General features: G+C 41.2%; 1 protein-coding gene across 11 annotated transcripts in view; it reads right to left on the reverse strand.

Moving 5' to 3' along the window:
* The window catches only part of LOC127654411 (leucine-rich repeat-containing protein 7-like), a 174807-nt gene that overhangs the window by 32274 nt on the left and 117295 nt on the right, over positions 1 to 25238 (reverse strand). For 8 of the 11 annotated variants that reach the window (XM_052141578.1, XM_052141584.1, XM_052141579.1 and 5 more), the window contains 10 exons: positions 24395 to 24597; positions 21206 to 21323; positions 17631 to 17709; positions 16565 to 16654; positions 15400 to 15456; positions 12728 to 12791; positions 8093 to 8167; positions 6276 to 6420; positions 6085 to 6157; positions 5132 to 5149 (listed from right to left, as the gene is read on the reverse strand). In XM_052141578.1, coding sequence (XP_051997538.1) covers positions 5132 to 5149; positions 6085 to 6157; positions 6276 to 6420; positions 8093 to 8167; positions 12728 to 12791; positions 15400 to 15456; positions 16565 to 16654; positions 17631 to 17709; positions 21206 to 21323; positions 24395 to 24583 — 908 coding nt within the window. In that variant the 5' untranslated portion in view covers positions 24584 to 24597. The remainder of the gene's footprint in view (positions 1 to 5131; positions 5150 to 6084; positions 6158 to 6275; positions 6421 to 8092; positions 8168 to 12727; positions 12792 to 15399; positions 15457 to 16564; positions 16655 to 17630; positions 17710 to 21205; positions 21324 to 24394; positions 24598 to 25238) is intronic. The other 3 variants (XM_052141585.1, XM_052141583.1, XM_052141577.1) reach the window with 1 other exon arrangement.

Below are 25238 nucleotides of genomic sequence, written 5' to 3' on the forward strand. Positions count from 1 at the left end.
TGTGGGTAGGTTTGGGGGACCTGGGTGGTGGCCGCCAGATAGGGACCGGTGGAGCCGTGTGAGGCAGAGCCAAGGAGGACTTCGGAGGCGGAGCCGTAGAAGACTTGGGAGGCTGCGTCGAAGGAGGCGTAGGCAGGACCGTGGGGGGCTTATGAGGCGGAGCCGAGGGAGGTGGCGCCGTAGGAGGTTCTTCAGGCAGTGAGCTGGAAGGCTTCGGAGGTGGGGCCGAGGAAGGTTGAGCCGTAGGAGACTGGAGAGGCAGAGCCGTGGGAGGCGGAGCCGTAGGAGGCTCGGGAGGCGGAGCCGCAGGAGGGGAGCCGTAGGAGGCTCGGGAGGCAGAGCCGTGGGAGGCTCGGGAGGCAGAGCCGTGGGAGGCTCGGGAGGCAGAGCCGTGGGAGGCTCGGGAGGCAGAGCCGTGGGAGGCTTGAGGGGCGGTGCCCTGGTAGGCTCGAGAAGCTTGAGGGGCAGAGTCCTAGAAGACTCGAGACTTGGGAGGCAGAGCCCTGGAAGGCTCGAGGCTTGAGAGGCGGAGCCCCGGAAGGCTCAAGAGGAGGAGCTCTGGAAAGCTCGGGAGACTTGAGAGACGGAGCCCTGGAAGACTCGAGAGGCGGAGCCCTAGGAGGCTCGGGAGGAGGAGCCCTGGAAGGCTTGGAGGCGGAGCCCTGGAAGGCTCGGGGGGAGGAGCCCTGGATGGCTCGAGAGGCTTGAGAGGCGGAGCTCTGGGAAGCTCGGGAGGCGGAGCTCTGGAAAGCTCAGGATGCTCGGTAGGCGGGGCTCTGGAAAGCTCCGGAGGCGGAGCTCTGGAAAGCTTGGGAAACTCGGAAGGCGGAGCTCTGGAAAGCTCGGGAAACTCGGAAGGCGGAGCTCTGGAAAGCTCAGGAGGAGGAGTCCTGGAAGACTCGCGTGGGCTTTGGCTCGCTCACCGTGACACGCGTGGGCTCTGGCTCGCTCACCGTGACACGCGTGGGCTCTGGCTCGCTCACCGTGACACGCGTGGGCTCTGGCTCGCAGACCGGGGCAGGCGCGAACCGGGAGGCAGAAGCCAGTCTTCTCACCCTCCTCCGGGCAGACGAACTGGACCGTGCTGGCTCGATGACAGCAACAGGCGTGGGGGTTTGCACACTGACCGTAGGGGCTGGCGTGACAGGGAGAGCTAGGGACGACTGGAGAGTCACCGCCGTGGGAGGGGAGGCAGGATCCTCATCCACAACATCCACAGTAAGTGGCGAGCCGCCATACCAGCAGCGTCTCCGCCACAAAATCACAGAGCATCCAGCCGCGTGTCGCCGGTGGCAACCGCTCCTTCAGTGAGGGGTTCAGGTTACCCCAGAAGAAAACCACCAAGGCCGAGTCCGGGAAGTCGGAGATGTTTGCCAGCTCAAGGAAGTCACGGATGTGGTCCTCCATCGGTCGGTCCTCTTGCTTTAGGCAAAGCAGCTGGTAGTTCGCGTGCTGAACCGCTGGATCCACAGTGTGGTCGGTCGTTCTGTAACGAATGCAGGAGTGAAGGCAGACGAGGAGGTGCGGATCCAAAAGCAGGTTCTTTATTATAAATCAAAGTGAGGGCAAACAAACAGGAACAAAAAAATATCCACGAGGGGAAAACAACATGAACATGAACATGAACATGAACATGAACATGAACATGAACATGAACATGAACATGAACATGAACATGAACATGAACATGAACATGAACAACATCCACAGGCAGGAGAAACAACCATAACATTCACGTACAACAACATTCAGCGACCAACAAGGGAATGAAGGAACAAACAGGGTTTAAATACACAAGGACAAGGGTAACAAGGCCAATCAACAAACAGAACTCTGAAACAGGATAACAAGATAATTAACTAAAACCAATGACAAACAAGAACTGAATCAAGGTCATCAACCAATGAACCAATAAAACCCAGATACAAAACATGGAGGGAAAACAGGATGTGACAAAACTAGGAACTGAACAGGAATTTTCAAAATAAAAGTACACAAAAGAACAAGGACAACAATGAACATGACAAGTATCAGCGTCTGGGGCTCAAATTCTTTTAACACAGGGAATAAATTAGTTTTCTTAATGGATAATATGAAATGTCAGTTACGTGGAACCAATATGTCCACTTGACAATTGTATGAATTAACAGTAGACATGTTAAAGGGATAGTTCACCCAAAAATGAAAATTCCCTCATCATTTACTCACCCACATGCCATCCCCAGTATGAATTTCTATCTTCAGTAGAACACAAACAAAGATTTTTTTGAAGAATTTCTCAGCTCTGTAGGTCCTTTCAATGCAAGTGGATGGTAATCAGCACTTTAAAGCTCCAAAAAGCACAGACCATCATAGTAAAAGTAATCCATATGACTCCAGTGGTTAAATTAATTAAAGCAATAGATCATGTGATCAGTTACTCTGCCTCTTGTGTGACATAAGTGCACTGGCATGTTCAAATTAAAGCAAAACCAATGAAGCTTGTAAACAGCATTCTGTTGTAAATATACCGAACTGCACTTCCGATTGTTTCACATCAGTTCTCGCATACAGTGTTGTGGAAGCTACTTTGAAACTGTGGTTTGACAAGCTACAAGCTACTCATCATTTTAAGTAGTTAAGCTACAGTTAAGCTACTCTTTTGATAAAGTAGTTAGCTACACTTCGAGTTACTATCAAAATTTAGCTAGCTACATTGAAGCTACTTAATGAGTCAATATTTGTTTTAGTGTTACTATCAAACCAATAATATTAATAACAAAATTTACACTAATGACATTTATTAATTAATGTATTAATTAAATACATTTAATTTGTTTAAATACATGAAATGTATTTAATAAATGTAATGAATAGTAACATTAATACAGTTATAATGGTCATAAAATAAAATACAACAGTATAAATTAAAAACAAAATAGCTTCACACATTTCAGTCTTGCTGTGTCCAGGTGTAGCCTACTTCCCTAAAGATAAAATGTTTATGACAAACTCTCCTTGGGCTGGCATTTTTTGTTCTTGACACATAATATTTAGTGTGGATAATATGTGAATAAAGACTAAGGGCTTGTTTCTTCCTTCACCTGGGTTCATACTCATTGTATTTTCTGACTTTTTTGCCATTGACATGCAAGTGCCAGCTTTACAGGTCACATGCAGAGGTTACTACAAATACTTGATTGCTTTGTTCAGGTCCAAAAAAAGTGGACCAATGGTCATCCTAGAATGTTGCATAATAATACATGCCATAAATGATTTCTTTTACCAATCATTTAATTTAATTTACATGAAAACAATTAATAATTAAATGCTAAGAAATTGAGAAATCAAATAGTTCTGCAGGATAGTAATTATTATAATATATACTGTATATTTATAAATATTATAATAATAGTTCACTCGCTGCTCCCAATAACGCACAGATGATGAGAAGTGAAATAAACAGAACAGAAAACAATCCCTCAAAAGGCAATAATATATTTTTGAATAATTTTATTTAAAATAGTAACGGTAAATATGCTGTTGTGTGATCTATTAAGAACAAAGTGTCTGAAACATTCTTTGTTACATAGAAGAATAAAATGGTGTTCTTTTATCATTTTCAGATTTACCTGGCCCTAATCCAGGGCTGGACTGGTAATCTGGCATACCGGACATTTTCCCGGTGGGCCGATGCACTTTTGGGCCGATCAGTGGCTGAATGTCCATCGGGAGAACCGTGCTGGTCGGTGGTTTGGCCGCAAAACGTGCTGAATGGGCCGCAATACGCAACAATGAGCTGCCGTGTTATACCACAAAACGGTGCCGGGATATGCAGAAAAGGACAGCGAACACCCCATCCCCCCCATGCTCAACAACATTTGGCTCCCCCCCCCCGCTCAACAGTTGGGCCAGTTGCCATGAATCCCGGGCTGATTTCTCTTCCAAGTCCAGCCCTGCTCAATACGTCTTGTAAAGGTAAAGAAACTATGGCTGCTCGCTTTACATAACCATCAGACAATCACTTCTTATCCAAATGAACTAGCTCTCAGTAGATGATGGTAATTCACTATTTTTGTTTGTGATCCGCCATTAAAAAAGAAGACGCTGCCTGATTCTGATCAGCAGACAGAAATATGTTGCCGGATCGTCTGACGTTTTGCCGGTAAAAGTTTGGCTTCTACAAAATAAGGAAGTCTATTAGTTATAATCTGAGCAACATGATGTAGCGTTTGGTCACATTAAACCGCTACTTGCTTGAAAAAGTAGTTTGCTACTGGAAAAGCTACTCTGTTTTAAAAGCAGCTGAGCTACTGTCAAGCTACTGAAAAATGTAATTAAGTTAGTAGCATCGCTAAATGTAGTTAGCTACTCCCCAACACTACTTGTGTGAACATGTCAACACACTTATATCATGTGAGAGGCTGCATGAACTGGGTCCCCTCATGAATGTGAATTGGAGAGTGACCAGAAGTAAACAATTATAGTGAAAAGGAATTCAATATTTATCTGTTTCTCACCCAAAGCGATCGTATCACTTTAGAAGACATTAATTTAACCACTGGAGTCGTATGGACCTACAGAGCTAAGATATTCTTCTAAAAATCTTTGTTTGTTTTCAGCAGAAGAAAGAAAGTCATACACATCTGGGATGAGGGTGAGTAAATGATATGAGAATTTAGATTTTTGGGTGAACTATTAAAGGGATTAATGATGAATTGACTAAATACACTACACTGCAATACAATACATTTGGTGGTTCTAAAAAATATGCTTAGCCTACGAAATACTGTCCTTTTCAAGCAAATCTTAAGTTAGTTTTAAAACATTTACAATGATCTGTTATTTGCCACAGTGTTTATTGAGTCAAATGAATTTCGATACTTTGGACCTCACACCATTAATTAATTAAAAATATTTTTTCTCTTTTTCTACTCTATTTTAAATTTGGCTTCATTTTGATGGGGTCAATGTATATTTGATAAGCTAAGTAAGGTCATTAGTACAACATTTGTACTAGCACAGCGGTCCAGCTGGCCTCCATATGTATGTGTCACTTTAAACAAGATTTGAATGCAAAGGTCTTCCCTTGCCTAAATAAACATGCTGTGGCAGACGTGTGGGGAATACAAACACTCGCTGGTCTACTTACCCGCTTTTGCCACGTGCACTGAGGTGCCCATGTAAGATGCATGTTTGATTAACACAACACACAGAACCGAGCAATGACAAACCAAGAAGAGAGATGCATGGAGAATAGTATCACAGGAATGAGGTAGTGGTGACAGCTATGGCAAATGAAAAAGGCAGTCTGAAGTGAGTGTGATCTCTGAAATAACACATTCTGTGGAGGATGGTGTATTTACACCTAATCCCTTAATTACCGATCTGATTTGGTTTTAAACATTTTATTTCAAATTTAAACAGAGATAAAGTTATTTGTTTTATATACTTAAGTCTGTCTAGAAAAGCTTACTGTAAAATATTCTCAATTTATTAGAATAAATTTAATAAATATCAACACATAAATACATTTTAATTTCTAACAAGCAATAAATTACATGGTTTGTGTCTGTATTAGGCTTCCAAATTATTTGTGAATTTGAATCCAAGATCCTCCTATTTTCCTCTCAGTATTGCACAAATGATTTCCCTTAATTACAGCTAACACAGACACAAAGACATTGTTAACACTGCTGAAAGTCACAGTGAAGTTGACAATCAGCATTTTCTCACACCAGGTTACAAAACACTGCCAGAATGACAGCAGCAGAGCTGCAGAATTTTTATTGTTGAGCCCCAGATGGCAGTTCAGCAAGAAATCCAATACAGAGACTACAAGCTACAGTTCAATGTCATAGAATGTCAACATAAAACTTTGTAAAATAATTACGAAGGGTCACTTCATCAAAGACTGAACAGACTACCCTGAGCATCAGAGGTTTATTATATGGCTTTAAATCACACCAAATTCCGTAAATGTGGCAAAAACAGTGTGTTAAAGGGATGTCCAAGGATTGTGATCCAAGAGGTGTGTAAGGTATATTTTCTGCCTTTGTCATTTTTGCTTTATAAAACTGGATGAGCTGTAAGTGAGCTACTAACCTTCCAATGGTGTTAGGCATTGAGGTGAGCTGGTTGTCATCAACTTTCAGCGTTGTCAACTTTTTCAACTTCCCTGTTTAAGAAGGTTTAACATTGTAAATATGCACCATACTCAGGTTATCCTAAATATGAAAATGATTAAATCCCAAATATAACCTGAATATAAGGCAAAACAATCAGACAAACTTCACCTATTGAATCAGGCAACTGTTGTAGCATGTTGGAGGAGAGGAGCAGGTCCTCTAAAGATTCACAGCCAGAGATATCTGCATCCAGACTCTCTATCCTGTTCTTGGCTAAGTCCAGATATCGCAACTGCCTCAATTTACCAATAGACTAAAGTAGAAAAGAACAGATTGATTTGATTTAAACAAATCCTATATTATGGCCTATAGAGTGGAACCAAAATATATTGGCACATTTTTTACATCTAAGTCACAAGCATTAAAAACAAAACATGACAAAACAACTAAGTATCATCTCCAAACAAATGAGGGTGCCTCTGAAAATAGTGTGGGTGCTCTGTATAAAGTGGAGATGTAATGTAGGGTACAATGGGGCTAAAGGCTCTGCTGTTTAAAAGGCTCCATTGATTTGATTTTCTCCCACTAGATAGCAACAAAAACGTCCACAGCACTTTCCTAAACACCTGTTTTGGATTTTCAGTTTTGTTTAAGGTCATTAAATTAAAAAAAATTCAATAACTATCCCATAAGTGAAAGGATGGTATATGGGGTAAAAATCCCCCCTGTTGCAGGGGCTAAAGGACCCTATTAAACACATTGTTTTTTTTAGGGTGTGTTCACACTTGTAGTTCGGCTTTCTTGGTTCTCTTGGTCTGGATCAAAAAAGAAAATGATACATATAGTCCTGGATCGCTTAGCGTTCTCACTGGCATTTTTAACACCGAACCTAAAGATACAAAATAAAAGGCTTCAGGATAAGGTCACAACCTGATTGGAAAGCTTTTATAACGTATATTTTGTGACGGAACAATGCTGGCTGCTGGGCTAAATGCTCTCATCGGATGTATATATGGTGGTATTTTTACCAGCTGTAAACAAAAGAAGAGCTAATTAAAAGTGTTAAGGAGTCAAATCAGCAGCAGGAATTCCTCTGTTGCACACACAAAGGAAGATATGCTGCAAGGACAGATTACGGCGGTTACGATGCCTGTACCAAACTGTAATGGGCAACATAGCTACAGAGTTCGTTTGGAAGTGGAACGAGACCCACTATTCAGGCGGTCTCGGTCCACTTGTTTGGTGCGCACCAAGGTTCGGATGGCAGCGCTCACATTTACTCACCTGATCATAATAGAGATTAGTTTGTTTACAGTATATTGAGACATAATAAAATGTCAAATTTGTTTGAAATTAACAGTAAATGGATGGCTTTTTCTGAAGTACTTATTTTGTGTAAGCATCATCTTAATTTGTCACTCAAAAAAGGATCTTGTGGTCTCAAAATTATTATTACTAAGTTGACAAAATGTGCCCTATAACTATTGGCCTAGTATCTACACAATATAATTTTATACCCCCTGTGACCAGAAAAAAGAATAAATTCCTTAAGGGGTGCATTTAGCCCCATTGTACTCTACTGTAATTAAAAAAAATAATAAAATAGCATCATGTTTAACGTTACCAAAAAAAAATTTTTTTTGTACAATCATTTATAGTGTGATACATGAATCCACAAATAATGTCAGAAGATGTTATCCGCAACCACTGATCTAGAGTCATTTTTTGCATTTCACCAACAGTTAAGGTTTGCATTTAGCTTTAAGACCAGCATTTTGGCCCCATTTTGGACAGAGCAGAGTTCGGAAGCAAGTAAGATAATTTAGCTATAAATTGTCTATGCAAGAGTGGAGCTCTTATTATATATGATTAAGACCTAGGGAATATACATGACCTCTAAGCATGCAGATAAGTATAACAACTTGCCCAGTAGTACATATAATAGACACTTTTGAAATTTGAGAGTGGATTTATCCTGTACTTACCCCCGGTATGATTTGTAATGAATTGTTGTCCAGCCACAGCTCTTTTAAACTATGAATCTGCTCCAGCACTTCTGGCTGTAACATTAAAAATTGGCATAAATAATAAATAAGTAAATACAGTTTTAAATCAAAATAGAAAACCAATATATAAATGTTAATTTAACAATCATTGTAGCTATGCAATTATAAACAATGTTTTTCCTTTCTTGATGCGTCATGCAATTTGTCTGAGTTCCCTTGGAAATAAAATAGTTTGCTCTGTGAATTGACAATGTCAATAATCAAACAGCCTCCAAAAATTAAATCTCAAATGACTGGTGGAATAAAGCTAATTCTCTTGTCCTAGGTACTTTCCATCCACTATTTGTCAGTATATTCAATATTTTTTAATTATTTTTAGGCTGAACGGAATTAAAAAAATGAGGCCTCTGGGGCCATAAACAAGTTGGACAAACAAATATACAGTATGTTGTTATGAATGTATCAAAAAGCATCCGTTAAATTCTTGCCTGATTAGTTTGTCTACATTCCCCAAGATTTAAAAAGCAAAATCAAATCAAAAAGATAATAATATAAAAAAGAAAATATTGTATCTTTCTTTTCATTCCAGTCTCAAATACAGTATATCTCATAATAAGTTACATCCAATCATTTTATTGCACAAACTTTGAGCCGTTTAAATTCAGTAAAAACAATATAAAGCAATGAAAACAATGTCCATTCTTCTAAAAGCAAAGCATTCCAAATATACACATTCCTGTGGCTTTGGTAAAATTAGTTATTGTTTAAAAGAGTTCAATAAGGCCCAAAAACTTTTATGACTTTTATATCAGTTGTTAATAGCTGCTCTCTGCTTCTCTCTCCCTTTGAGCCCCAGCATCTGTGCCTTCATGATCCCCACAGCAAGTACTTAAGTTAAGAATCTATCAGCAGCTCAGGGCACCACATCAGCAGCCAACATCTGCCAACATCACAGTAAAGTTCACATACCCTGACAAATGCCTCATGCTATCAGTGCCCATCTCTCAATACCCATTGTGTGAGAATTTGTGCTGTTAGAGAAAAATATAAACCTAAAAGAATATGACACCAACAGAGCAGTAATAAATGTAACTAATTATTTTTTTAGGCCGTGCAACTGCTAAGCCATGATTTCCTAACATGAAGCAATGCATCCAAAATACAGCCAAAGGAAGTATTTCCTCCAATGGAGCTTGAGGATACAACTGAGTAACAGTTTGGTTAAAGTTTGCTAATGTGCTGTTGTTTTTCTAATTAAAGATTTATATTTTCCTTACATTCAGGATAGTTCAGACCCCAAGAAATTGCTTTACAAGCACAATTTTACATCTTTTTTTATGTATATACTTTTAAAATAGCAACAGCCTTTATGTGCCCTTCAAGTGGATTTGGAAAGTTAGAATAACAACAGCCTTTATGTGCTCTTCAAGTGGATTTGGAAAGTCGGAATTCTAGATAATACCCGAGTTCCCAGCATGGGTTGTTGGAATGTGAGTGTCAATCAATGGAAACAAATGATTTTGCTAAATAATTTCAATTTCTGTACAGTACTTTATTTCAATCATTTTAATTTGTTATAGATGACAGTTTGACACCCTTCGCAGGTGTTTTAATAAAATTAATTAATAATACGTTAGATACCATGCTTTAATAAGTAATATATGATGTCTATAAGTAGATGTAGGTTTATTATCTTATGTTTGTTCATCGGTCCAACAGAAAAACAGCTTTTGCCATCATACATTGTGTATTTGTTTAAGTTTGGCTTCTTCAGTATTTTGTGTCCCACTTGAATGCATTACATATCATAATAACAAATGCAATTTTTAGTAATGAAAGTAAACTCGGAGGTATGAGCTTCACAGTTCCACTTGAAAGCAGCAATAGTTACACCACAGCTATGAACCTACTCTCTAGTCGTCTACAGCTGGGTGTAATGAGGAGGGACATTCCCATACTAGAGAGCATTTTATTGGACAAACATCTTTGTAGTGCAGGATGAGTCATCAATATTTTAGATCTGTTTTCCCAGAAGAGAAAGACTGTAAATGTTAAATGTCCACATCTGCTAAATGTTATTACTGTCCTTTTTTAGGAATACACTAGCATGTAGATGGCTTCAAAACTTACATTCATGGACTAAAAGCCTCAAAACTCATGGTGGATTTCATGATTAGTGGAAAAACATGGAGTATTTAAATGTTGAAGAAGGGCTTTCAGCAAAAGCAGCAGTTTAAAAAATGTCTATTTAAATGGCTCATGTATGCCAATAATCAAGAGTGGTACTAAAGATTTCCCCTGATCGGAAGCTGAGCTCAAAGTAAAAGAGCAGTCTGGGCTGCCAACCAGACAGGTCAAAAGTTATTTGAAAAGCCATCCTTAAGTAGGACACACAGATTGAAAGTCCAGACAGCGGAACCAGAAAGTGTTTATGGGTGTTCTCTTATTACTTGGGTGCTTTGAGCAGTAAAGCACACTTACAGCAATGCCAAACCATCTGTTCCCTTTGGAAGCATCGATGGGCGTATGTATTTTTTCATCACCCAAGGACAAAGTGCCCTGGATATTTCAAACGTGTGTGCGTGACACTGCTACAAAATGTAAAAGCAATTTCAACAACTCCACAAGCTCCACAGTGCTTCCCAGTCTGATACTGGGACCCTGAACATGTCTGAGTCATGTTTGGCCTGAAAAATGTGCTTGATATTGAGGTTCAGAGTAAGGTTCCAGAAAATACTATTTCCTATAAAGATAAATGTAGCAGTATTGATAATGGGAAAGGCACATATAATTATGCAACCCTTTCATGCTTTTCATTTTACAACACATTGGGCACTAATATCAACATTAGTTTTAGGTGTAACATCATTTATTGTTTTACTCATTATTAGAAGTTTTTTTTAAACTGCCCCAATTGATGCGACTTCTAAATATACCCATCCAAAAACGTATTACTCTCTCCTGTACCTATATTATAAAGTTTAGCTTAGTTTTATCTATAATTTATTTAATAAACTTTAACTAGTGCTGTATCATATGAATAAGTCTTTTAGATATGCTTCGTCTTTGACAGCATGCACCTTAAAGTTTTCTGTTGTACTTTTGGTGAACAGTTTATTTTTAAAGGTGCCTTTCAATCTACGTGATGTTCCTGGATGCAGACAGTGTCTTTCATCCTCTGATGGCCACGATCACTGTCTTATGTGGCCGGAGTCACGCTGAGACAGCATCCGTGGGTGGATTCGTTCTCACTGCGAGAGCATGACCATGGTGATCGCGATCGTGGCTTTCTCTCTTTCATACAGAGAAAGCTACTCCAGCTGCTCCCCGTCCTGGTCCTTCTGCTTACATGCACAAGGCCACGGCGGTTAGCAATGGGGGCGATTTGGGGGCTTTAATAGGAGTATTTCCGGCTGGCGAATCCCCACGGACCTCCCATTCCCCAGCAAGCTTGAGGGCATCCACCTGTGGCAGCAACACACGTAGAGCCTCCTGCAGGAAGTTGACATCCCCCCTCCCTTCGCAGAGGTGCTGTGGACGTGAGTCCTCCACCTTTTCACACCCAGCGGCAACACACACATACCCAAAATCAGGTGTATGTGATGCGCTACGGACGCCAAGCCTCCTCTCCCGTCGCACACCGGTCCAATGGTGGGTATGCGGAGCGAGGTAAATGCTCTAACATTTATTTTTTAGCACAGACACGAGTTCGGGACGCAAGGCCTCTCGATGTGGCAGCTCCTGCTCCGCCCTGCCGCAAGGCCGCATCCGCAGTTATATCAAAGGCGATTGTCCCCTTGGTTCCCCTTGCATGGTGTCTGGAGGCATGGCTAGCCCTCTCCAACCCGTCGCGCTGGGATCAGGACAGTCCGACTCGACAGTTCGCCGGGTTCAGTGTCGTCCGTTTTGCATCACTTGCAGGCACTGTTCTGCAGTCCTTCTAGAGAAGGACGCGGGAGAGCCTGTCCCTACAGCTGAGATGAAGAAGGGGTTTTAGAGCCCCTACTTCATCATACCCCCCCAAGAAGGGTGGTTGGTTGCAGCCAATCGTCGACATGGCACAGCGGGACTCATTGTGTGGCTATCACACCGATCTGTCGCCACATGTTCAGCCCTTGGACAGACCTTGCATTTCTATGGGCAGGGACAAGTGTCCAGGTCTGCCGTTGTCACAACAGACGCATCCAGGTCAGGCTGGGGGGCCGTTTGCAATGTTTTCAAGAAGCTTGCCAAACACTAAATATCAGTATGTTTTTTAACAGTAACTTGCAAGATCAAGCAGTGAGAAGAACTGCTATAGACTGGGTGTGAGTTGATTGGATATATATAATAAATTCCCTGCCATTGTATACTCCAGCTTGGGTGAGCCACTTAAATGCAGTTCAGCAGTGAACTTTCTGTCATGGTAGGAGCTGCATGTTTAAACAAGCTCATGAATAATGGAACAGTGCATGATGCAACCAATGCAGTGCAGCACAGGAGATCTGACAAGAGACTTTGGCAATAGGCAATAGCTTACCCTACCCCTCAATCCTCACTAAAGCCAAAATCCATTCTCGAAAAAGACTGAGTGAGGTAACAGCTGTCCCAGTGACGAAACAATGTCTTTCTTACCAGTTCTGAAAATTCATTGCTTCCCAAGTCTAACCGTTCCAGTTGTGACAGCCTGTGAATTGACCTGCAACGTGACAAAAAAAGTAAATAAATCCTTAAATATCAGTGACAAATGCACCATGTGCATACAGCCATGTGATTATTAGCTGTATCAGAACACAAAAATAGAAAAACATTCTCTGATGAACAAAAACTCTGCCTTTAGGTAGAATAATGGCATGAATGATAAAGACATCATCGATAAAACTCAATGAATATGCACTTGGAATATTATGGATTGGAAGATTGAATATTTTGGGATTGTTAAAATTTATGATGTAAATTTGATAGATTGCCGTTTAAAAAAATATGTCTACTTTGCAAAGACACAGGGACAAAATCACTAAACAGTGGCACCAATTTTGCATATAGAATTTTTATTTTCAGCATTTTAAAGATCAGATCCAGTGGTATTATTGCCAGTAGATAAAAATAGTCTTGAACTACGACATCTAAACAAGTCAGCAAGCATAAGCTACTGTGTGCAATATGCGTCCCTCTCTAGAGGGTTCTGAGGCCTTCTCCACTGTGACAAATGACATTATAGATGGACTCTCTCTTGAGCTGTATATCTATATAGTGTGTATATATAGCACTACTATATATATATATTATCGTCTCTACGATCAACTTAAGCTTGCAATACTTTTAGGAAATGCAGCCCAGATTGATTGTCTTTCTAATACTACTATATATATATATATATATATATATATATATATATATATAGAAAGACAGTCAATATATAGTAGTATTAGAAAGACAATCAATCTTGGCTGCATTTCCCAAAAGTATCGCAAGCTTAAGTTGATCGTAGAGACAATTGGTGCCAATGGTTTTTACGATCTATTTAGGCTTACGATGCTTTGGGAAATGCAGCCCTGGTCTTTAGACATACTCTTCATAAAATCAATAATTTTATGGAAGGTTTGCTTTTGTTTTTAAGCCAGTCTGTTATCTTTTTTAGGGGTATACAGCAGTAACAAATTTCTAATATCAACATTCTAATATACTGTATGACAATATCTGTTTTTTTTCAATGAAATACAGTTTTCAATTTGCATTGGATTTAAACAGCAACACTGGCTGATTTGCTCAACTGCTATGGTAGGTGTTGAGGGAAGCTCTCTTTTTCTCTTTGCATTATATAGCAATGTAAAGGGGGTCGCACACCAGACACGTCTGGCGAATGACATCGTGCATTCTTAAATTCAAATCGAAGGTACGCACATCACCACAGCTGTTTGGCATCTATCAGTGGCACCCAGCTATGACTCCAGAGACAGCTCATATTTCTGCCGCGCCAAGGAGCTCAACTTGCATATTTTCAATTAAATTGGACCCAAATCAATATCAAAGAACATAGTTAATTTCCTATAATTTCCTAAGAAGGGAAAAACCTTGGTAACTTTTGTGTGCACTGTCTGCCACCTGAACCACATCGATGTGCCATGTGTTTGGTACCTGTGTCATGTACTAGCCGCAACACAGTGTAGCGCTTCTGTCACAGAAAGGGGTGTTTGAAGGAAGGACCCAAGCACAGATGAGCTTTTATTAAAAAATAAAAAAACAAACAACACAAACTCTCTCTTGATGGAGAGAAAATAACACAAATAAAACCAACAGAAATAAATATAGGAGGAACAGAACCGACAGGGACGAAAACCCACCAATGAAAACCGTGAAACAATCCAGCACAGGACAACATACAAGAGGAGCTAATAAAGGGCAGAAATCGGTTAAACAGGGACAGGTGAAAACAATTAACCAATAATGAGGAGACATGGAGGTGGGGTGTGATGAAAGACTGAGAGACATGTGGCAATACAGAAACTAAACAAAGCCACACGCTCTCGGAGACCCTAATGACACAAGCGCATATTGCCTGAGACAACGGCAACATGCACACATTTGTGCGAATGTCCGGCTACATATGAACAGAATGACCAAAGCGGCTGAACCCCAGCACAACATGACAATGAATAACGAAGGGAAGGCGCAAGGAAAGCGCAACACGAAGGCATGAGCATGGCCATGAGCACTGGCAGAGGGGAAAGGCCTCTGTGGCCGGGAACACAGGCAGTGACTTGGGAGTGTCCTCCATGGCTGCAAAAAATGCTGGCAGCGACTGGAGAATGGCCTCCGTGGCCAGGAACTCTGGCAGCTACTGGGGAAAGGCCTCCGTGTCTGGGAGTGCTGGCAGTGACTGGGTAAAGGTCTCTGTGGCCAGGAATTTTGGCAGTGACTGGGGAGTGGCCTACACGGCTGGAAACGCTGGCATCGACTGGGGAACGGCCTCCGTGGCCGGGAGCGCTAGCAGTGACTGGGGAGCGGCCTCCTTGGCCAGAAACGCTGTTTTTAGGCAAAAACACTAAACAAGGATGTCAGAGCTCAGCCACAAAGACAACAAAACACAATCAATATAAGTGGCTGAACTCTGACAGCTTTTCGTCTGGTGTGCAACCACCTTAAGACTTAAATATAATTCAATCAGAATAATTAAATCTCTTTGTGGGAAAAAGACTAATAAGGTAAGGACTAATAAATGAACCAAATGGACACCTATAAAACAATACAAAAAAAATTAAAAAAACCAACCCTTTTCATACAATTTAGAGAATGATGTGACTAACTTTGGCATAGTTTTTAGGTGATTTTCACGAAGCTCCAGGATCCGTAATTTGGACAATCTGAAACACAATTTGTAAATCATTTTGAAAAGATTTTTTTCAAGCAAGCACAGATTTTTTGGTGTTTAAACTAAACTAAATGCAACTAAATTAAATGCAACAGCCCTTGACTAATCTAACAGCTACTATAATGAATCCCCTTTTCCCCATGAAAATGCAACATTAGGTGCAAGATGGTAAATGGTCTACACTTATATAGCGCCTTTTTAATGTTAGTGGTATTCGGAGTGGTGGTGGCGTAGTGGGCTAAAGCACACAACTGGAAATCAGAAGGTCGCTGGTTCAATCCCCACAGCCACCACCATTGTGTCCTTGAGCAAGGCACTTATCTCCAAGTTGCTCCAGGGGGATTGTCCCTGTAATATGTGCACTGTAAGTCGCTTTGGATAAAACGTCTGCAAAATGCATAAAATGTAAATGTAAATGTAAAATTTAAATGTATTCAAAGCACTTACACGGAATCTCATTCACACATTCACACACCAATGACGGCAGAGCTGCCATGCGAGGTGCTAGCCTGCCATTGGGAGCAACTTGGGGTTCAGTGTCTTGCCCAAGGTCACATCGGCATTTGGAGTCATGTGGGCCAAGTATCGAACCACCAACCCTGCAATTAGTGGACAACCCGCTCTACCACCTGAGCCACAGCCACTCCAGATGTGGAAGGCCAGATGTACAACTAAACAAGATGATAAGTACATCAGAGTCTCTAGCTAACAACTTCATTGAATTCTAGCAGTTCAACACCAGTTTCATGTACAACAGTAAAGAGATGACTCAGGGGTGCAGTCCTTATGGGAAGAATTGCAAAGAAAACTCCACTTTTGAAACAGAATATCAAAAAGAAAAGGTTAGAGTGAGCAAAGAAACATAGACATTGGACAACAGTATAAGCATATAAGTGCAGACCATTTACCATTTGCATGAACCCTATTTGTTCATGAAAGCTTTAGTCAAATCAGTCCTATCCTCTGTAAATATTTGCTATGGATACAAAATAAGATCTGAAATTAATTGTAATGGTAATTAAACAAAAAACATGATGACCAAAGATGGGAACTAAAGAGCCATTTCAGAGCAACAGAGAGGACTGAAGTAAAGCTCTTACCTCCCAAAATTGGCAGGTAGGTATTCAAGGAAGGCATCATTTAAGAAGAGCTGGGTCAAGTTGAGAAGCTGGGTGAAGCCTTCTGGGAGTCTGAGGGAACAGAGAGATGATCAGGCCCTCTTAAAGGCCAGTGCCCTTTAGATTTGATAAGGGTTAAGTACTTCAGGAGTGGTGAGAGCCATTTGTAATCCCTCTACACTTCCCCTTCTTCTGCCTCTATGAATGGAGTCACCTGAGGGCTGATTTAATCATAATATAAAGGAAAGACTCTCAACAGAGACTGTACACTGGTTGCTGAACTTCTGAACCTCTATCACTCAAATTCGCACAATTTTTTGGTCAACTGAACCTTTATGACCTAAAATATTTACCTGAAGTATCGTCTGATATTTGAAGTAATGTCAACCTTGCAAAATGTGATGAAGTCTTTGTATTTTTACTTATATTTTTGGTATTTGTATTTTTACTTATATATTTTTTTATTTTCTTATATGTATTATATCTTAATGTACTTTTAAAATATTTGTTAATTACTCTATGTATTATTATTATCAAATATTTTCTATTTAATTTAATCAGAGCTTTGGAGAACTGCAAAGTGTAAATAATTAACTAAAAAATATAAATGCATCTGTCATCTCCCCTTGAGAGGAGCTTGATTAATTTTTAAGGCATTATGTGTGCTCAATATGCAGTATTAATGCACAAATCTCATATTCATAATTCAAAACTATGATTAATGATGGACCTTTAAAGAAAAAAAAAGAGAAGGAATGTGAAAATATCTGCCATTTGCTTTTAGAATATCAGCATTTACTTCTTATTTATCAGAGTATCTTCAATACTCTTATTTTGAGAAAACCAGATGACAAATAATTGCTTCACAAAAAGAAAACAAATTCCATTTGTGGAACAGAGTGCAAAGAGAATAAAACAGCACATCCATGCATGAAAAATAAGAAATGGCATTTCCTAAAAAAATGGACTAAACAACATTTTACAATTATTAACAAACACATACATTCTCAATATTTCTGATTCCAAAAACAGGGGCAGCTTTACTTACTTGGCTATAGGATTTACACTGGCCTCCACAACTGATAGACATTTACAGCATTTGATGCTGTCTGGAAACTCTTGAATACCTGATAAAAATAAAAGCCAATTATACCATTTTGATACATTTTGTGTATAAAACATCTAGGTTAAGGATGTGACATCCGTTCCCTGATGGAGGGAACGAGACGTTGTGTCGAAGAAGCGACACTAGGGGTCTCTCTTGAGCGTCTTTTGCATCTCTGATCTATGAGAAAAGGCCAATGAGAAATTGGCAGACAGAATTTGCATGTCCCGCCCCCGGACATATGGGTATAAAGGAGGGGAAATGCATCCGTTTCATTCAGGATTTTTCTGAGGAGCCGAAAATGGTTTGGCCGCAACAGTGGCTCGGTTCAGCGATGTGGCCGGGAGGACACAACGTCTCGTTTCCCTCCATCAGGGAACGGAGGTTACATCCGTAACCTAGACGTTCCCCGTCTGTCGCTCACTTCGACGTTGTGTCGAAGAAGCAACACTAGGGGTCCAATTTATATCACGCAATGCACTGAGCCGTGTACCTACCTATAAGCCGTTCCGAGGCTCTGGTGCTGAGAGAAGACTCGAAGCACTTACCTTGCTCTGCACACCCGGCAGGGTTAGTGACTGAGGAGGAGGTCCCGTAGAGGCGTCCTCTGGACTCATCAGAACCAGCCGGCCAGGGAACAGTCATGGGGCTGAAGGCGAAAGGTCCGCATCCAGCATGCCGGGACTGTTGAGGTGTGGCGGCAGAGTGCCGTAGAGACAAAAGAAATAGCTCTTTTATTGAGAATGTGGGTACTGCAGCCCGAAGGGGGTGCGGCAAATGAAATAAATTCAACAAAGGATTCTCCTCCCGGCCCTCCACCGGGGGACGGTGTGGTCTCTGGACGGGACCAGCTCCGGAACGAACATCTTGGTCTCTGGGTCAGGCGTTTCAGGACCGCTTGGGAGCCTTCTGGGTCCTTGAAGTCGTCGACGCAGGGGCTGAGAGCTGGGCCCGGGTTGAGGCGGAGCTGTATGTTTCTTAGCCACAGGAGGACCCGTGGCGGCAGGTCTGCGGCGGGGCAGGATGTGTGAGATGGCCTCCGTCTGCTTTTTCACCGCGGAGAACTGCTGGGCGAAGTCGAGGGTGTCGCCGAAAAGGTCGAACTGGGAGACCGGCGCGTCGAGGAAGCGTGTCTTTTCCACTTTGCGCATCTCGACCAGGTTCAGCCACAGATGTCGTTCCTGAACCACAAGAGTGGCCATCGCCTGCCCGAGTGACCGTGCTGTGATCTTCGTGGCCCTGAGGGCGAGGTCAGTCACTGAGCGCAGTTCCTGCAGCACATCGGGATCAGGACTACCCAAGTGCAGATCTTTAAGTGCCTTGGCCTGGTGGACTTGCAGGAGGGCCATGGAATGCAGGGCGGAAGCGGCCTGTCCAGTGGCACTGTAGGCTCTAGAGGTCAGTGAAGACGTCATCCTACAGGCCTTGGAGGGGAGCATAGGGCGACCCCGCCAGGTGGCGGCGTTCTCGGGGCACAGGTGGATCGCAACCGCTCGGTCCACCTAGAGCACTGCCTTGTACCAGTGGGCCGCTCCACCGTCGCTTTAGTGAGAGCGGATGAGAGAGTGGCTTTGTGACGGGTGGAGAAGGGTCCTCCACGAACTCGTCAGCTCATCATGCACTTCCATAAAGAAAGGAACCAGGGGGGCGCGAGAAACCAATCGTCAAGCCGCGGAGGCTGTGTGGAGGACGGAGGGTTCCAGTCCAGCCCCACGCTGATGGCGGCACGGACAAGCATGTCGGACATCTGGGCATCAGATGCCGGACCATTCTCCGATGCAGCGGCAAGCTCATCCAGCTCGGGGGGCTCAAGAGGACAGGCAGGCTGGCCATGAGGCGAGCCGCTGTTGCCTCGAGCCCGGACGGAAGTCAACGAGCATGCCGGGGGGCGGATGGTTCGCAGGGGCGTACCCGGCGGAACCGAGCCCGCTGCCATCCCTAGATCGCCTCCATCGCCAGCTGGGTCATCCTCAATCCTGTGGGAAGAAGGAACGAAGCAGGGGCGGCTGGAGTGGCGTTCCTTCTGTTGAAGGAAAGCCACGACCGCAACGTTGCCATGGTCATGTTCTCGCAGTGAGAACATGAGCCATCCACAAATGCTGCCTCGATGTGATTGCAGCCCAGACACACGAGACAGCGCCTGTGGCCGTCAGAAGCGGAGAGCACTCTACCGCATCCAGGAACTACACAGGGGTGGAAAGGCATCTTTATAAAGATGCGTCCTCTTTTGTAAGTCGCTTTGGATAAAAGCGTCTGCCAAATGAATAAATGTAAATGTCCTGAAAGGGACATTCAGTGCCAGCTGTGTTATTGCTCTTTTAGCTAAATAACTGTTTTAGAGAAAATCAACTCTTTTAGTTGCGCTGTCGAAGCGCCCAGGGGCAAACTGCACTGCAGTGCAGAGATGGGAGAAAGCCGCTGATATGCGCCGTAGATCCAACAGCAATCGCTCGGAGATGAGAGGAACAGTGTGTTACTCGCAGCTCACTGCATACACAACCATCGGCTCCGAAGAGAGAGAGACTGGGAAACAGATGCATTTCCCCTCCTTTATACCCGTATGTCCAGGGGCGGGACATGCAAATTCTGTCTGCCAATTTCTCATAGGCCTTTTCTCATAGATCAGAGATGCAAAAAGGCGCTCAAGAGAGACACCTAGTGTCGCTTCTTCGACACAACGTTGAAGTGAGCAACAGACGAGGAATGTACAATCATTTACTATCAATATCAATTTGCCCAACTCAAAAAACTAAAACGGAATGTAACACTTAAAGGGTTAGTTTAACCAAAAAGGAAAATTCTCTCATCATTTACTCACCCTCATGCCATCCCAGATATGTATGACTTTCTTTATTCTGCTCAACACAAATTATGATTTTTAGAAGAATGTTTCAGCTCTGTAGGTCCATACAATGCAAGTGAATGGGTGCCAAAATGTTGAGGCTCAAAATGCACATTATTTACTGGCATCATAAATGTAATCCATACGACTCCAGTGTTTTAATCCATATCTTCAGAAGTGATACAATAGGTGTGAGTGAAAAACAGATCAATATTTAAGTCCTTTTATCCTAGAAATTCTTCTCTCTGCTCAAAACATGAAGAATGTGAATTACCAAAAACACAAGAAGAAGAATCTGATAGTGAAAGTTAAAGTGCAGCCTGGAGCAGGGAGGAGAATTACAGAAAAAAAAAAGGACATAAATATTGAACTGTTTCTCACCCACTTCGCTTCTGAAAACATTGATTTAACCACTGGTGATATATGGATTACTTTTATGCTGACTTATGTAATTTTTGGAGATTCAAAATGTTTGCACCCATTCACTTGCATTGTATGGACCAAAAGAGCTGAGATATTCTTCTAAATATCTTAATTTGAGTTCAGCAGATGAAAGTCATACACATCAGGGATAGCATAAGGGTGAGTAAATGTTGAGATAATTTTCATTTTTGAGTGAACTATTCCTTTACCCAAATACAGAAGAAAGCATTATCATTAAAGATATATGGAATACCATTTTTACTAATATCTAACTCTTTCAGGTTCACAAGGCTGGCGATGGTGGTTGGCAGGTTGGAGAGGTCATTGTCAGGCATACTCAGCTTCTTGAGTGCTTGACAGTTGAAGAGTTGCTGAGAAAAAAAGAGAGAGATATGGATGGAGGGTGCATCAGACTGAAATTTGTCCGGAGGGTATTTAAATTGTTTGTGGAGGCTCTGACTGTATTTCACGAGAACATAACTGAACATTTAGTGATTTCTGCAGAAAATTCAAATAAACTTAATAAAGTGGGTTAGCAAAGCTTTCAACCCTTCTTTATGAGGCTATGCTCCAGAAATGGGTTAGTACTGCTTTTGACAAGCAGAGTGGATACACATAAATACGTTTCCAAAAATTGACAAGCAGTTAATAAAACAGATTGAGTGCTTTTCATGTACTGTAATTGTTAATTCAATGTTATTAACCTCATAAATCTGAAAATAAGAATAATAATCATTGATTCTTGAGCTGGCATGTCACGATTATTTGAATAATCATCTGATTGCAGTTCTTTAATCTAACTGCGGTTATTTGAGATGACCGTGATTCTTGTGCACTTCAAATCCCAATCACATTTTAATGGCCAAATAAGGGTATTTTAAATGAATATATAAATGCCATGAACAGCGTGTTTGTGTGTCATTCAGTTGAACTCTGATCGCCACTGAGCCGGAGCATGGACATCAACCCAGAGCAGCTGCTATCCGGAAGAGCGTGTGAAATGCTTATCAATGCATTTCTCTGGTGCGTGCACTGTCAGCAGAGGCTCACGCCAAACTCCCGAAAAATATAAACGGACAAAGGTAAACGTTGATAGTGAGCACAAAGCGTTCAGGTTTCACTTTAATTTAATGATCGGGTAATGGCAAATCAAATGTTCCTGGTCAAAGCGAGTTCATTCAAACATTAGCTGTGTCTCATTTGAAGGCTTCATCCAGAGGTCATATTTGTGGACCATATACGTCATCGAGGCTGTCTCATTTTAGAAAAGTGAGTAGGACACTCTGAATGAAGCCTTCTTTCATGGGACTTTGGAGGACGCATGAGGTGTATCCTCCATGGGCACTCACAACCCACAATTCTTTGCTTCAATGGAAATTAATAAAATTTGGTGAAAAATATGATGTCCAAACTCAAGAAATGTTAAATCCCAAGTAGAAGTACCTCAGTAGACAGGTGCAGAATATATATGTATAATTATAGTAATACACAATTCAATTTAAGTATTATGTGATATCTAAAACCCTAAAATATACCTCATATATTCCCTTCCAGAGGTACTTTTTTCCCTTTCACTCAAAGCACTCTCACTTGGTAAAGAGTGGCGTTCTGTCATAGCAACCATTATAAGTTCTGTGTTCGTTTGTCCTACGAAGGCCTTCTCATTTAAATGAGGTTTGTTTAAAGGAGGATGCTCTGTATTGTTTGGTTTTTTTACTTGAGTATGACTTTTCAGCACTCTTTCCACCCCTGGGTTAAAGTATGAACTATATGAAAACATGAAACAAGAAAACCCAGAATTACACAGGGTTTAGAATAACACTTTTTTTAAAAAGCTTGCTTTGACAAGAATACATTACAGTGCCACTTTGACAAGGAAAAGAGAATGTCACCAATGTACATTGTATGATATGGTGTGATATGAAAGTGGAGTTGCCTTGATACCCAGGAACTAGAATAATCAGAATAAATGCTTAAGTAAGAATTCAAACAAACAGCCTTCTGTCATGTATTCATGGATTACAAAAGTCTAACATACAATATATGATATACTATTTAAACTGAATCTAGCCAGATATAAAAGCAAAATCACTATGTACATGAATCTGATGTCCACACTAACCATAATATAACACTGCTGCATTTAGCAACATCTGTCATTACATAGCTTTGCACATGCAGGTGGAGTTGTCTACAGTCCTGTTATGGTCTTGCTGATGAAAATCTATTAGACAAACTAGAGATTTCCCAATACCATCTTTTTTGAGAATGAAAAAAGTATCGATACTTCCTTTTCATACTCGCCGAACTTTTTTCATCAAAATGATGTCTAAATACATAAATTAATTAAAAATGCAATGCAAAGTGTTAATAGAACAATTTTCAACATAATATTGTATTATTTTTGGAAAATTAAGTGCTTTTATACAGAACCTCACAGCACAATCCAAAATACAACATTGAGTTATTTTTGTCAAATAAAGTACTGTATAAAAGAGAATCACAGATGTGAGATATTTCTTAAATATAATACAATTACTATAGATTTATTATTAGTAGTACTGTAGAAGTAGTAATAGTAGTAGAAGTAGTCTTACAGTAAATATTACATAACTATACAGTAGTGATATATAATTCTGTCATACTGTTTTTCCAATTAATTTGGGCTTTTATTTTGGAAGAGGTTTTATTTTGAAACCCTTTCCAATTCTGTGTGTTCTTGGCGGTAGCTCCTTACCTCCGGAAAAGCAGGTAACTACATGACCCAATGTGATTTTTAAACCACAAAAGGCTGCTATTTAGTTAAATGAATATGTAGTCTTCATGTGCCTCGTGATAGAAAGAGAATTAACGCACTGCTCGCTGTCATCAGCTACAAACAGAGCGCGCCATGCTCATGACGGTGTTTTCCATGTATGAGCAAAGGAGCTCTAAATGGTATGAGCAGCCAGTTTCAGCACAACACCGGCTCCACTCATTCATAAGTGCTCACATTTGAAGCATGCAGCACATGCAAACAATATATGAATCTCATTAAATCACATTCTTTGCGGTTTAATAATCACACTAGGACATAACATGATTTTAATTTCTGCACTGAATGTTTAGGGAATGACAACTGTATGTCAGATGATATTGGTTTTTGGTATCAGAGCATTTTTACGAGCACGAGTTCAAGTACATGAGCGCGGTATCAGACCCGATTCCGATACTAGTATCAGGACATCCCTAAGACAAACTCTATCCAAATCCTAAAATGGAAATAGTCATAGTATTAATAAACTTTGTGTATATAGCACATTTAATCACTCATTGCACTTAAAGAATGAATCATCAATTTCGTGCAACATTTGTCTAAAGGTCCTGCTGTAGAAGATGTGATGTGCTGTAGGTACTGTTGGATAGATTTCATCCATGTGTAATTTGACACTTGACAATTTACCTTAGGCAGTTCCTCAATCTGGTTGGCATCCAGGTAGAGCTCTTCTAGTGTGCGCTCGAAGCTGAAGATCTCCTTAGGAACCTGCTGCAGGCTACAGTGGGAGTAATCCAGCACTGAGATGACCTCCTCCTCCCCCCGGAAGCATCGACAGGGCACCAGGCGGCCGATGATCTTCCTCTTGGTAGTCATCTCCAGACACTGCACTTTAGAAGGAGAAAGTAAAAGTACATGTTGGTTTATGACAGATACATTTGAACAGGGCTTAATATACAGACATTCTAGTGAATATCCACATTTTTATCCCTCCAAACACAGTATGCATGTCGCAAATTTCATTATCATCACAGTCTACGTGGACTGTCAGTTTGCAGCCCAGATTTTCTCAACACACGGACAGTTCAAGCATGTGTGCATTTTCGATGCATGTGCCTGTCATTGACTTGAAAGAGTATCACAAAGCCATCATAGTGTGCATGTGTCAAACACGTTTACATTCGCTCACTGTCAAAAACTATACTTTACAGTTTTTCTCAAATGCTAAAACACATTTCACAAACGTTTCCTCCATGTTCCCCAATGTGTAAACACAACACCCTTTTCTAAAGCTACATAAACACAACCACACCTTCTCACTTCAAAACTCAAACTTTCACACCAAAAGAGCAGTTCGAAGCTTTCAAAAATGGAAACACTATACACATCATTACACTACAGAAAAACAATTGAAAACACAATGCTCAATTTGTGAGAAGGTTCTTTGTTTCATAACTGCCAATGCATATTTTTAGAAACTTTACAGTAATGGATCTTCTTAGATTTCTGCAGAGGATTAGGCATTTAGATT

This window comes from Xyrauchen texanus, chromosome 13 (genome assembly GCF_025860055.1).
Source record: "Xyrauchen texanus isolate HMW12.3.18 chromosome 13, RBS_HiC_50CHRs, whole genome shotgun sequence".
Lineage (NCBI taxonomy): Eukaryota > Metazoa > Chordata > Actinopteri > Cypriniformes > Catostomidae > Xyrauchen > Xyrauchen texanus.